The sequence below is a fragment of the Lipotes vexillifer genome, unplaced genomic scaffold, assembly GCF_000442215.2.
Source record: "Lipotes vexillifer unplaced genomic scaffold, Lipotes_vexillifer_v1.1 scaffold418, whole genome shotgun sequence".
In the NCBI taxonomy this organism is placed as follows: Eukaryota; Metazoa; Chordata; class Mammalia; order Artiodactyla; family Lipotidae; genus Lipotes; species Lipotes vexillifer.
Genome location: NW_006798629.1, coordinates 657,760 through 672,266, shown reverse-complemented (window position 1 = coordinate 672,266; position 14,507 = coordinate 657,760). Strand labels below are relative to the sequence as shown.

The window sequence follows — 14,507 nt, the reverse complement described above, 5'->3', positions numbered from 1 at the left end:
GGGGGGCGGGGTTCGCGGGCCTCTCGCTGTTGTGGCCTCTCCCGTTGCGGAGCACAGGCTCCGGACGCGCAGGCTCAGCGGCCATGGCTCACGGGTCCAGCCGCTCCGTGGCATGTGGGATCTTCCCGGACCGGGTCACGAACCTGCGTCCCCTGCATCGGCAGGCGGACTCTCAACCACTGAGCCACCAGGGAAGCCCAATTCATGCCTTTTCATTAGATTTTTTCTGATATTATTTGATGTGAAAAAATAAGGCGGAATAATAAAAGTATGGATTAGATTCAGACTTCTGTTATCAATTGTGATTCCACAAAGTCAAAACACACATACATCTTAGACCTCAACCATTTTTATTTCTTTCTTTAGCTATCAGCTAGAATATTCTTTCCTAGCATTATTATTACAAAGAATCTTCCTTTCATAAAAAATATCTCCCTACGCTCTGCTATAAAGAGTAAAGGGCACTGAAATAAGCCTCAAAGCACTGAATTGGAGTCTTGGCCTTAACTTTTACTAGATGTGTGACCTTGAGAAAGTTGTTTCAGCCATCTGAGGCTCAGATTCCTCATCTAAAAAGAGGAATAATTATATTTTGTCTACCTCCTACAATGGGTCATTTTGAGAATTAAAAAAAAAAAAATAGTGTAGATGCATTTTTAAAAATACAAATTGCTCTCCAAGGATCATGTTTATTAAAGTACGTTTACATTCATTACTGCGTTTTTATCCTCAGAGCAATCTGCCACAAGCGCTCTCCTTCATCAGCAAAATGCATTAATATGAAAAAGGTAAGTGTGAAGAGCAGGTTTACAAAAGCCTTGCAAACAGCAGTTTTGCTCAGCCTTTTAACAAATGGCAATTTTTGAAACTGGTGGCCTTGCTGAGCATTTCCGGCTACTTGCACATAAGGTGGTTCCTGCCTATCCCAGCCTCATGGCCAGAGAATGCCAACATCTGGAGTGAAGACACAGAAAATGCCAACATCTGGGATAAAGACACAGAAGCCAAGGGCAGCTGAGAACTGACCTTGTGACCAGGTGGATTGAGACAAAGTGCAGTTCTACCATCTTACGATTTTACATGTTCTTCCGACATTTTCGAACATTAGTCTTAATATTCTATAGCTCTGTCTCTCTCCTTTTACACTGCAGAGTCCTATGAAGCAAGAAGTAAAGTGAAACAGAAAACAAGGTTGTGGAATTTCTTACATTTATTTAAATACCTAAGGGCGCGTCCTGACTTCGACATTTTGAAAACAAAGAAAAAGCAGCAGCTACCGTTTCAGGAGCAAAGAGGTGTGTTTCTCTTGTCAACTCACATTCACCAGTTTTGCTAGGGAACGTCAGCATTCTGGATCCGCTGAGGAACCGGATTCCCTTCCTCTCTGATCTCCAACACCCATTTCATCTTGCAGTTTCAACACCTATTTGTAAGTGCCTACGTGCCTGGCACTGGGCTGAGCAGGGTGCTGAGGACACCTGAGATTAAACAACGCTTATGCATTGAACGAACTCTCAGCCCCCCAGCCCCATCCCTGCCCCCCAGTCCCCAACTCCCACCAGGCACCGCTGTACTTTGGGGCAAACAGCATTGCTCAGAGCACCAAATGCTGCTGCTGCCCATTTCCCCTCTGACCTTGGCCCAGGTAACTTTTCTCCTTCCTCCCTACTTACAGAAAAGTGATTACTGCAAGTGGGCAGAAAAAAAAAAAAAAAAAAAACATAAAGAAGGAGGGGTTCAGTTCATCCCATCCAGTGCTATGATACAAGTTCATATGCATTTCAGTTGTCAGAATCCAGAGGGATTCACGGAAATGCCTTCAATTTTAAAGGCCGTGCGAACCTGGAGCTCACATTCAAAGAAGGCTGACTTCCAGCTGCTTTATAACGATTTTAACGGGACAAGAGAGCAAAGCGTCTTCCTATTTTCAACCCTAGCAATTTGGTTCAAGCGTGATCTCAGCCACTTTAAGCTTTGATATTTCTAGCCACCTCTTATGCTGTATTTTCTCTTAATGCCACCAATCATGTGTGAAATTCTGTTGCAAAACTAATCTTTGTGGGAAATGATATATAATGACTTCTTTAAAGAGAGACAGAGAGGGCAGTGACTATGACCTTTGTTGTTTTGTGACATGCTTTTCATAGTGTAATACAGATGGAAACAGCTCTTTCTCAAGGTCAAAGTCGAAATAGTTTTCTGCTTATACAAGCACCCCTCTTTCTTAAGCAGGAAAAGCCTTGAAAATTATCCTCATGACTTGACTTTAAAAACCTCTAAGGTATAGAATGGTTGATAAACTTGAAAACCAGCTGTGCTCAAAATACAGTTTCATATCCATCTTATTAAATCAATACTTAAAAGTTTTACCTTTCAATGATGTGAAGAGATTTACGAATATACAAAAGATGTGAATGAGAAATAAAATTTGGGTATTTATATAACAAGGCACTATTTTAGGATCCAGTGTTACACTTCACACACACACACACACACACACACACACACACACACACACACACACACACACACACATATATGCTAGCCAACACACCTGGTCTTATCAAGGGAGATTTCAGTCAAAAGCAGCTGTGACCAAATATTCTGCAGTGGAAGTCAGAAAACACTAATTTAAATTTTTCACTTGTTTTTTGGAACAATTATGCCACCCACAAAAGGGTAACTTTGCAAGTCGTCATTATCTCATGAATTTTGGAACTTGTCCCTTAAATAAACTCATCTCATTTCCATGTAATTACAGCAACTAAGAAGGCCCTTTAAAAAAGAAGAAAAACTTAGCTCAAAATTTAAGGGTCCTAATTAAAGAACCCATGTTACTGACATTTTGATCATCCTTGGAATCTGGCTCCCGAAAATTAGAAATTCATATGAATCTGAAAGAGAAATGTCTTGAGAGGGTTCTCTTAGATTTCAGTTTCCTGCATCTGATGCTTTCTGACAATATTCACCTGTCACATCCGCCATCCCTGTTATGTAGTAATTGATTGCATGTCATTTAGATTCATTTGTAATAACACACAATGGTAATGACTTCAAACTTCAAAAAGGGTAACCTGGACTAACAAATTCCTTCCTGAATTATTCTCTCCCGCTGGCAACCTCGGGGAAATAGAAACACGTCCAGAGTGCCTGAGGGACTCAAGTAGACCTAATTCCCCATAACAGATCACCTAGTACCAACTAATTAGGATGAGTTAAATGTTTCCACTGAAAACACACACACAAAGAGGAATGTTTTTCTCTGCTGCTTTCTCTGCTGTTTTCTGCTCATTTCCTTCCTTGTAGTCTTGCCGCCTTACTGCTTTTCTAACACAACCAAAAGTGTAAACGCTGACTGGAGAATGTTCTAAACATCCCAGCGGAAAAACAAAGTCCTTCCTATGACAATGTATAAACGTGTCTATTATAGGCAGGGGAATAGGCTGCTGGTCTAGAATTTTCCTACGAGATTTTTTTGTCTAACTGTTGTATTAAAAGCTTCCTCCATCAAGTATTTCTTGTTATGTTAGGCACAGCGCTAAGTCTTTTTCATGTTTTTCTAAGGCATTTTAAGGAAGACAGCTGATTCACAATTAGCACCACGCTGCACTTGAACGGCTCATTCGCACTTTCTAAATTTTGCTCGCCCTTTTCTCCAGGTTTAACGAATATGCCATGAATAGTAGCATTGAGAGGGAGCTCTAATGTTTGTCTCAAGTTCTACTCATTTGTTTAAGATGCATCCTTTCTTTTTGCAGCAGGATTCTCAGGGAGCAAGCCCTCGCCCCTGCCTGGCTGTAAGTACCCCAGAATCTCCATCTGGTTGATTTTCGGGCACATCGAATTTCCTCAGTGCCATCAGGCTCCCATTTTCTCTCCTGATGGCAAAAGGCTGTGACATGACACCTCTCTGGCAAACTGTGGCCAATTTGTGAGGTTGGCAGGACCACGGGCAGCCATTCATCACTCCAGCAGTGGAGAAATGTGTGTAGCCAGATGGAAGGGGAAGATGATTCAGATATACTGGAGACAGTACATGGTTACGGCCTTCTGCTGGGATGCACCTGCCCTTCATGCCAGCACTGTCCCCTGACCCAACTGTAACCAGGTGGCATGGGGCAGGTCTGCTGTACTCACAGCCAGCCAGGACCGCTCCCTTCATCCGGTGAGAAGTCTCCCAGCTGCTTGTTGTTATTTGCGGATCATTTTTTTTTTAAATTTATTTTCTTATTTATTATCTCTAGGTCTCATTTGCAAACTGGGGATCATAATACTACCTTTTTTTTTTTTTTTTTTTTTTTTTTTTTTTTTTTTTTTTTTTTTTTTTTTGCCACATGTGGGATCTTAGTTCCCCGACCAGGGACTGAATCCGGGCCCTCGGCAGTGAAAGCGCAGAGTCCTAACCACTGGACCACCAGGGAACTCCCTATTTCCGGATCAATTGTTAACGGTTCTTCATCCTCGGCACATGCCATTTTTAAGTCTGTCAAATATTCCTGCAGGTGGAGAGGGTAACTTCACAAGTCTTTATGATTTTCCCTTGCTTTTACAGTAAATACCAATCAGGTTGCTTGCTGGGATTTTTCCTCTCTTCTTTCTCCCGTGTGAACCTGATTCTTAACTCCAAGTAATGAATGCGAGATCGACAGAATAAGTAACAAACGTATCCACGGTGACTGAACAGCAAACTCTTAAATTACTGTGCAGTAAGTGCAAATGAACAATTATTGAAAACACTGCACTAAAATTTCAGTAGGAGATAAGAGTGAGGCTTAAGTCATTAAAAGGGTCCATTAGCCTCGTGAGTCTGAGACAGCACACTCAAAACACGAGCTATTCTGGAGAACTGGAAATATTATTCCACCAACTTGCACACACAGAGCTGACTCTAACTGAGAAAGGACAGGGTCACAGTGTCCAGCCCCTAAGGGGGAAGGGTCTACAGAGAAGCAGAGGCTGGGCCAGTCTGTCCAGGCAATGAGTCTTCAGTTAAACTTGAAAGGCGTAGCAGGCGAGCAAAACTGACAAATTAGATTATTTACAAGGGAAGTAAATACCCTGCTTGCATATCAAATCCCAGGGTGTTAGAGCATCACCATGCTCTCCATCACTCCCTGCTGGGGACACAAATAAGAGACTTCTGACACCTCTACCCCATTCCCGAAAATCACCAGAAAAGCCCAAGAATTCAGCCCTGCTTTCCTTTTGTCCCTGTTCTCCCTGACCTGATAAACCCTCTGGAGTTCAGATATGAAGAAAAAAGTCACGGGTGACCAAACTGCAAAGTGAAAGCACTGTCTTGAAAAAATTACCTGAAATAGCTACACACACATAAATACACGGATGTGCCTATGTACATACACACATACATACATACTGTTAAGGGTTTGCAACATTAAAATGCTGTTGAATCTTAACACGCCTGGGTCGTATTGTCAATTCTGACCCTAGATCATGGACCACACATTTTATGAGAGACAGGTGGGCTCGCAGAGTTCTGGGGCTGCCTAACGGAACCTGAAAGAAACAGCATTCCTAAATACACACGATTTCCTCCGAGAATATAAAACCATACCTCATGCTGGAATTATGGTAAGACCGAACCATGCTCATGACACAGAGGGCAACTTTAGCCTTGCCTTTAAAAGAGTATAGTTTCATCTGAAGCAGGACATCATATTTCAATGTGTGCTATTAAAAACTTGCGTTACACAGTGAAACTAATTGCCCTGTGAATCACCCTGCTTTACGAAACGGCTGGACTAGCATGCAGTTAATAATACGAGCTAGCCCAGTGAATATTTCTCCAAGAGACACAGGAAAATCCAGTACAGCACGGGTGGCCTCTGGACCAGTACTTTTACACCCACTGCTCTGGTTAACACTACATGCTCACCACCATCACCTTAGGCATTGTTGCAAGAGGTTGAACACAAGCTAAAATTAAAATCTTCCTTTCCATCTCTCAAATACCATCACAGATGCTGAAATGTTATTTTGTCCAAAAGACATATTATCTTTACAAGCTTTTGCATGTGTCAAAAACATTCACAATAAACACTTGCGATTTTATGAATTGCCAATTAACACGCTTACCACCTCTATCACTACCCCCTGGAAAGTGTGTTAACTCCGGATTCTGCTTAAATTTGTCTATCAAATGAGGAGCCTTTCTTTAAAATCGATTTTAGTTATTTTTAAGACTTCTTTCCTAACATGAGGCAAATTAAAGGGAAATCAAAACTGCTGTCAAGACAACTAAAAAGCACTCAGCTTCTGCATACTTTGGCAAATGTTTCAAAGGCTCGAGCGAACAAAACAAAGCAAACAGTACGCACAGCAATAAACAACCGAGAAACTAATACTGCCCCAACACAAGTTTCTCGCAATACCTCTTTAATTGAAAAATGACTCTAGCTTACATATTTCCAAGCAAGTCAACTAATCACCCAGAGCATTTGCATCATGGAACCCTCACCCCTCTTCAGCTGCTCTCACAAACCTTTTAATATCAGAGAGATGCCCTTAGGTGATGATGCGGGATGAAACTTACAGAAGGAAAGCATAACTTCAGGGAGGAGGAAAGGATATTCCGTCTAATCCTTGGCTTCGTATTTAGGGAAGCATTTTGCCTTCTCCCCATCAGTAAGTTGCAGCGTTACAGTGCAAATGTGCAGCTCCCAGCCCACTTACACTGCTCCACTAAGCGCCCAGATCTAAGCCTCAGCATGTTTTCTGGAAAGGCAGGCAGCTCCGCAGAAAACCTAAGGGAGGTTTCCACCACAGCACGCAACTAAACTGCACAAACATTTAACAGCTCCGAGACCTCTAAAGGTTTAAAATAATATGCATTTTGTGCCAGGATGCTCTAGCTGGGTGGAAAACTGGGATGCTGTGGAAGGGTGCTCTCAGCTGTCCAAGCACCGCACACCAAAGAATGTTTTCCCTTTCTGCCTCAGAATTAGGGGAAACCCAAAATGCTTAATGAACCGTAGATATTGACTAAGCTTCCACAGCATCCATAGTACAGAACTTTTACATTCCATTGAGTTTGCCCATGACTTTCCCACGCCGCACCATTTCTCCTTCCTCACCTAGCTAAAAAAAAAAAAACCCAACTTCATGCACACAAATCACGGCAAAGTTTAGCCACCCTCACCCCTGCCTCTTTCCTTTTCCAACTTCAACTCCTCTACGACTAACAAACAGCCCCGATTGTAGCACAAAGCAAGCTCCTAGGGCTGCACCAGCTGGGTCCTCCACTTGCCAGCTGAAGGTAGGTTTACTGGAATAGATTCTCGAGGCTTTGCCGAGATTTTCGAAAGGGCTTGTCTGCCCTGATGAAGAGCTGGGCACCCTCAGCATGACATCATCAGCGTGAACACTCACCAAAATACATTATGCTTCTCATTAATCAGACAGCCGGAACCCCACCGCGGCGTCTTCAGCATCAGCTCGCACCCAGGGCTGCCGCGCAGAGCCAACCCGTTTCATGCTACATTCGGCGGAAACGTCCCCGGCGTGGAGAGCAGGGGCGCCGAGCGTGCCGCCTCCGCCGCGGGATGAGCGCCTCGCGGGCCGCCTTTCCCGGGCTACGGTCCCCGGCGGCTGGAGCGTGCACTCGGGCTGCCTGCTGCACTGCCCATCCTTACTGTAATCCGACTCCTCCTTGCGATGTCCTTGCTGCGCCTGTGACATCAGGACTGAGAGTACTACAAACAGACCCCCCCCCCACTCCACCCCACCCCACCCCACCCCAGGTCCTCCCGTGGCCCTAAGTCATTTGACTTCTCTACTGGACAGAAGATTCTTGAAGGCAATAACTGTGTTTTGTTCATCCCCACCCCACCCCCGGTTCGCCGCGGCTCCGGGAGGTGCTTCGATTGCCTGCCTGGACCAACCATGGTGCTCGGGAAGCGTTGACGAGCCCAGAGACCTGGGAGGGGGCGGAGTGAGGGGCGCGGGAGGCTGTCTTAAAGAGAGGAGGGTCTCCAGAGCCACCGAGGCGCGCACGGGGGGAGAAATTCACCGGGGGGAGGGGCGGGAGGGGACAGGGTTAAGGCGACTTCTGTCACTGACGTGTCATTAGACACACTTTTATCCCGCCCCTCCCGCGAATGGCAGCATCCCCGCCCCAACTGAGTCTCCCCTCCCAAGTTTAAAAGGCAGTAGGAAGGGGAATGGTGCCCTGTGCCTGCATTCTCTTTGCTGTAGGCTTGAGGGTTGGTTGTTTTCTGTGATGGTTATACCTAAAAGACTCCATGGACCATGCTAGGGTAATACAGGTTTCCACTGAGAAGTGATCAGATCACAGAAACCCAGCAGTTGGTGAAGAGCTGTTTTTATTTCTTGAGTATTTTCTGAGCTAGGTTGATAGAGAAATGTAAAGAAAAATAACTGGTGATGAAAGTCACCTCGCACTTGCACGAGATCACATTTGCTGCCTCCCGAAGCAGGTAGTAGAAAGGACACTGAGGCTGAAATGATCCCTGACCCCTAAAGGGGAGAGACATTTTAGCCTGAAAGATAACCAGGATTGTGTCATAATTCAAGTCTGGTCACCAGTATAATATAGACACGCACACACAAGCACATTTGAGATGAACAGTCGAGAAAGGCAAAGCTTAGCCAAGAAGCTTAGCCCTTACATAGAAAAGGATGTTAAAAAGAAATCCCTGAAAGCTGGACTGATTAATATTTCAATGCTCTGCACTGAAAATAAACCCATAGAGCAAGTTCAGTTTCATAAGGACTCATCTCTTTGGGGTCCAACTTACCTACTGGACCATTTAAACTTAAACATTTCTACAAAAATCTATTAAACTAAGAACTGAAGATATTGATAAACCATAATGGAAAAGAATACAAAAAAAGAAAAAAGCAAATAAAAATTAAAAAAAATAAAGAACTGAAGATAAAGAACTGTAGCTTATGGAAGCAAGCAATTGATATATTTTAATAGGAGTTTTGGTAAGCCATGGTAGCCAATATTTCTCCATTGTGATATTAAAATATTCCATGGTCTTTCCTTGCACAATTCTGTGTCTGTTGATGGGTTTAATACACTGCGGGGGGAGCGCTGAAGCTCGTAACAGCTTGCTCTGCAATCTTGCAGTGGATTATAAAGAATTTGGTGAATGCAAATAGATAATCATATATAAATCAGAAACATTACAGCGAGTCTTAGGATAAATCTGGTGATGCTCTTTTAGAAATAGTCTTCATTTAAAGCAATTTGGAGGAAGAAAATGTCAATAGTAAAGAACATCTACTTTTTTACTCCTATTTTTAAATTAAAATTAAAAAGAATGTTACAGGAAAATCCTGAAGAAAACACATAAGTGTTTTTCCTTTTGGACAGATGGAAAGCATCCAAAAGTACAATTATTGGCCTTTCCCTCAGGCAAAAGAACCATCTGTGGTAGAGCTTATTCCTGAAGCTCATCAGGTGTCTTGACGGCCTACATGGGCTAGGGGGCGCTGTAGTTTAATGTTAGAGTTTTTGGTCCTTTCGACTTCCTGTAGTTAGAAGGTGGAAGCTTTTAGAGTTGCATTTAAAACAGGAGATTTAAGATACTAAAGGACTCTCTTAATAATTAATAACACCCTTGAATTTGTGTGGCATTCTGCAGTCACAAGGTCTTTTCACTTATGTCATCTTCCTTACTAACAAACTGAGATCTCGAAAGGCATATATTATAATCACAAGAACCTGAGGCTCAGAGACTTTAGGCAACTTTCTCAATGATGTCAGTGAATCTCAGTACAGAATGGTTGTCTTACTATGTGTATGTCGACTTTATGTTCAAGTCCCCAGCAGAGCTGTTTATTCAAATATATAAATTCTAAATTTCCCGTTTATAATGGCTCAGGTAAAGATCTCCCCCAATCATATTACATCAATACATGTTCCAGAAAAAAACATATATTTATACGGTCATGAAAATAGAGGCAGAGAGTATTTGGTACTAGAACATTCCAACCTCTGCCGGGTCTGAAAAAGCAGCGTGTCGCCTCTGAAAGAACACTGCATCCAAGGAGCAACTGAGTGTTACATTCATACAATGGAATTCTGTTCAAACAAAAAAATGAGGGTGTCTGCTTTATTTAAACACGTGTGCCCCATCCACCTCCAATTCAGGGTTATCTGGAATGTCAAGACCTCCGATAGAAAAGTTGCTTATTTCTGGATGGAAAACAAGTGGTTTTTATTTTACTTGTACACTTATTATCGTTTCTTCTAAAATTACTTTATGTGTATATATTACATTTATAAAGAAAAAATGCGACTATTTTTATCTTGAAACAAAATAACATCTAAACAAAGGCACAGCTGAGGTTGGCTAGACGTAGGGTTGTGGACATGACAGCCGTGCCTGAGAGATGTGCCCATATGTCACCCCCCAGGAGAGGACCCAGCAGCTCCCAGGGAAGGACCTCGTTCACACCCGTGGCTTTTCTCTGTCTCTCAGAAAGTATAAGAAGCTGAGAAATTCTGAGGGGGAATAAGGTAGAAATAGACCTTTCACTAGTAAAACAAAGGATGCCCTAAAACCAGTCACATATTTGGACTGAAAACATCATGGAAAGATGTGAGTTTTCCCTTTGCTCAGATATCCGGAGAGCTGCCTGCTTGGATTCTCCTGTCTCCTGAAAGCCTTGTTCAAAGGTTTGTCAGGGTAGTCATTCCCAGTCTCCCTTCTAACAGTTCAGACTTCCTTCCTCCTTCCCCTGGCTTTTCCTAACCCCTCACCACCCTCTTAAGTCTCCATAACATTTATCACCATCTGACCCACTACTGTGGACATCTTTTCATTTTGATCTCTCTCCATTGGAATATCATCTCCACGAGGGCAGGGATTTTCCTTGTTGTTCACTGCTGTCTCCACCATCCTTACAAGGGTATCTGGCACCTGTTGCTACTCAACAGACATTTGTGAACGAATGAATGAATGAACGTAACCGAGTACAACCTTAACTCTGTGTAAAACATCATACTCTCCTATGTGCCTGCAGTCAATTCTTTGAGACTGATGGTGTTTGATGCAAACTGTTTACACAAATTGAGTGTGTCCATGCTTAGCAGCAGCTGTTCTTACATTCCATGCAATACAGATGCCAGGTGGTCCTGCAGACCACAGTCTGTGAGCTTGCTTGTCCTGTCTCATAGCTGAATGCAGCAGTCATGCAGCACTGACTTAGCAGAGCCCGTTTATGTTGCCTTCCTCTGCGTCTTAGTTTTGTCCACTTTCATCTCTTCCTTATGTATGTGCAGTAAAGTTTTATCCAATGTTCCTTATTCCAGGCTTGCCCAAGGCCAACCCATGCTCCATATTAGATCCATTATTATCTTTTTAAAACAGATGTGATCAACTCACTCCCTTGCTTAAGACTCTTCATTGTCTATTTCACCTACCAGGGTATACAGGGCCTTTCACAACTAGCCCCTGATTACTTTTCCACTTGTGAATGCTTGATGCTTCACAAGCTTCACTCCAATCCCACTGCAGGACTACAGTTCCCCTAAAGACTACACTCCTCTTACCTGTTGTCTTTATCTGGACAGTTCCTATTCAACTTTTGGGGCTTTGTTCAAGTATTATTTCTACTGAGAACCTTTCCTAACCTCAAGAGCCAAGGAGGTACTGCTCCTATTTTGGTTTCAGATAGCATGTTATCTAAGTCCTACTTGAGCACGTAAACATAGTGTGGGGATTTCCCTTTACTTGTCCGTCTCCCAAATGAAAGAGGATGCTCTTTTCTCTTTTTTAAATCTCCAAGACCTAGTATAAATCAGTATTTAATGAACGATTCCATTATTTATCAATTCATTCATTCCATGTTTACTGAATAAATTCCATATCTTTTGAATGTCTACTTTGTGCCATGCATTTTACTAGGTGATGGATAAATAACACCGCAGAAAGTGCAAAAGGCAATGGGGGACGTGCCTGAGGGTTACCAGGAAGAGCAGGAAGGTCAACATGCTAGAGAGGAAGTAGGTACTGAGGAGGATATTAATAGTTGAAGTGAAATAGGTTACGTGCAGCCTAATTCAGTAGGACTTTGGTTGGCCATATCATAAAGATTCAGACTTCTATTCCGACTTGTATAGAATGCCTTTGGAGTAACGTAATTTGACATATTTTAACAGGTTCACTATGGCTGATGCATGGAGAATAGATAAAAGGGAGCAAAGGAAAACACAGGTGACCCCTTAGGAAGCCTTTGTAATAATCTAGAAAAGAAATGGTGGCTTAGACCAGGGTAGGAGCAGTGGAGATAGTAAAAAGTGATTGGAATCTATACATATGACAAAATGGGTCAATAGGATTTCCTGATGAGTTGGGAAAGTGATGGAAGAGAAAAAAAAAGAGTAATAGATCATTTGAAATTTGGAGACTGAGCAATTGGAAGGTGAAATTTCCACTAACTGATAAGAAGACTGTGGAAAAACATGTTTGGGTGGGGGGATAGGAGGTAGTCAATGCAGGGCCTATTTAGTTTGAGTCCTATTATAATATTCAAGTGGAAACGTTCCCTAGCAGTTGGGCTATATAAGTATGGAGTTCAGGGGAGATGCTTGAATTTCATATTTAAAGTCATTGTTTGTATCATTTTTTTTAGATTCCACATATAAGTGATATCATATGATATTTGTCTTTCTCTGCCTGACTTACTTCACTTAGTATGATCATCTCTAGGTCCATTCATGCTGCTGCAAGTGGCATTATTTCATTCTTTTTAATGGCTGAGTAATATTCCATTGTATATATATGTACCACATCTTCTTTATGCGTTCATCTGTCAGCGGACGTTTAGGTTGTTTCCATGTCTTGGCTACTGTAAATAGTGCTGCAATGAACATTTGGATGCATGTATCTTTTCCAATTATCGTTTTCCCCAGACATATGCTCAGGAGTGGGATTGCTGGATCATATGGTAGCTCTATTTTTAGTTTCTTAAGTAACCTCCAGACTGTTCTCCATAGTGGCTGCACCAATTTACATTCCCACCAACAGTGTAGGAGGGTTCCTTTTTCTCCACATCCTCTCCAGCATTTATAATGAACTTATATACAAAACAGAAATAGACCTACAGACATAGAAATAAACTTACGGTTACCAAATTAGGAGTTTGCAATTAACATAATACACACTACTCTATATATCTATCTATATAAAATAGATAACCAACAAGGGCCTACTGTAGAGCACAGGGAACTATACTCAATATTTTATAATAACCTATAAGGGAAAAGAATCTAAAAAAATACATATATACATATGCATATATACATGTATAACTGAATCACTTTACTGTACACCTGAAACTAACACAACATTGTAAATCAACTATATTTCAATAAAAAAAAAAGAGAGGAAAAAAAGCAATAAACAAATAAAAAGTTGTATTTTCAAATAAAAAAAATCATAATCTTATAGATGGTGATTAAATCCACGAGACCAGGTGATACCTCCAAAGGAATATAGATGGAAAAGTAGAATAGGGTCAACACTGAGCCCTGGGGAATTATAAGTGCAAGAGACCAAGTATGTGCGTATCTTGTGACTAAATATTTGTTAAAAGCACAATAATCTGTCGAATGAATATTTGTTGACATGTGAATGACACTTGATGGAAGGCTATTTATTTTAAGCCTGAGTTTGCCTCCGTCTAATATACCTCCACCCAATGTCAAAACAGGTTGAAAGGTGGAGAAATAACTAACTTGTCTATATGAGAACAAATGACAAATGCAACTAATCTGTGTAGTGTTTTGATCAGAATTTTGTAGATTGTGTAGACATGACTACACACTCATAACTCATTTTTATTCATTGATTCCTACTTGATGCTTCCATTGAAATTAAATGCCTAGGGACCTTAATCTGGATAATTAATAGCCCACAGGAAATGAAGTGCTAATATTGTGATAAGAAGAAAAATTCTATAAATACTATAATATTCTAAAATTCGACATATCTGAAATTCCCTAACCTTGGAGACATCATCTAATAAATTCCTTCTATATGTGGTCAGTTAACAGGGGCTTTTTTACAAGATTTACTAACTGGCATTGAGAACCCTCTTAGAATTCTTACCCTGGAGCTGGCTGTGGCCTAGGCATGTTTATTCATTCAAAAAATAGTTATCGGGTACTCATGTGCCAAGCACTGTTCTAGGTGCTGAAAGTACATTGATGAAATTACAGGCGCTCTGTCTACATGGTGCTTACATTCTTGCGGTTTCCACAGCTTAACTTATCCAGTAGGATTTGGAACATCTTCCAGCTTTGTCTCATGCAGAGGAAGACTTAAAGCATCCTTCATCTCATTCATTCACTGGTTATGGTTTATTCCTTCTTTACCCCAACAGAATGGACATGAGGGCAGGGGCATATCTACCACATTCATACTGTATCCAGTGCCTCAAAAAGTGTCTCAACAATAAGAGACATGAAATAAATATTTATTTGTGTTGAGTTATTATTTATTTGAATGAAT

The 14,507-nt window shown here is 41.7% G+C and overlaps 1 protein-coding gene across 1 annotated transcript in view; it reads right to left on the bottom strand.

Moving 5' to 3' along the window:
- ZNF385D (zinc finger protein 385D) overlaps positions 1–7,643 on the bottom strand; it is a 348,161-nt gene extending 340,518 nt beyond the window's left edge. Inside the window, exon 1 of the mRNA XM_007470612.1 lies at positions 7,390–7,643. Within this exon, the coding sequence (XP_007470674.1) occupies positions 7,390–7,411 (22 nt within the window). The 5' untranslated portion in view covers positions 7,412–7,643. The remainder of the gene's footprint in view (positions 1–7,389) is intronic.
- Between the last annotated feature and the right edge of the window lie 6,864 nt (positions 7,644–14,507).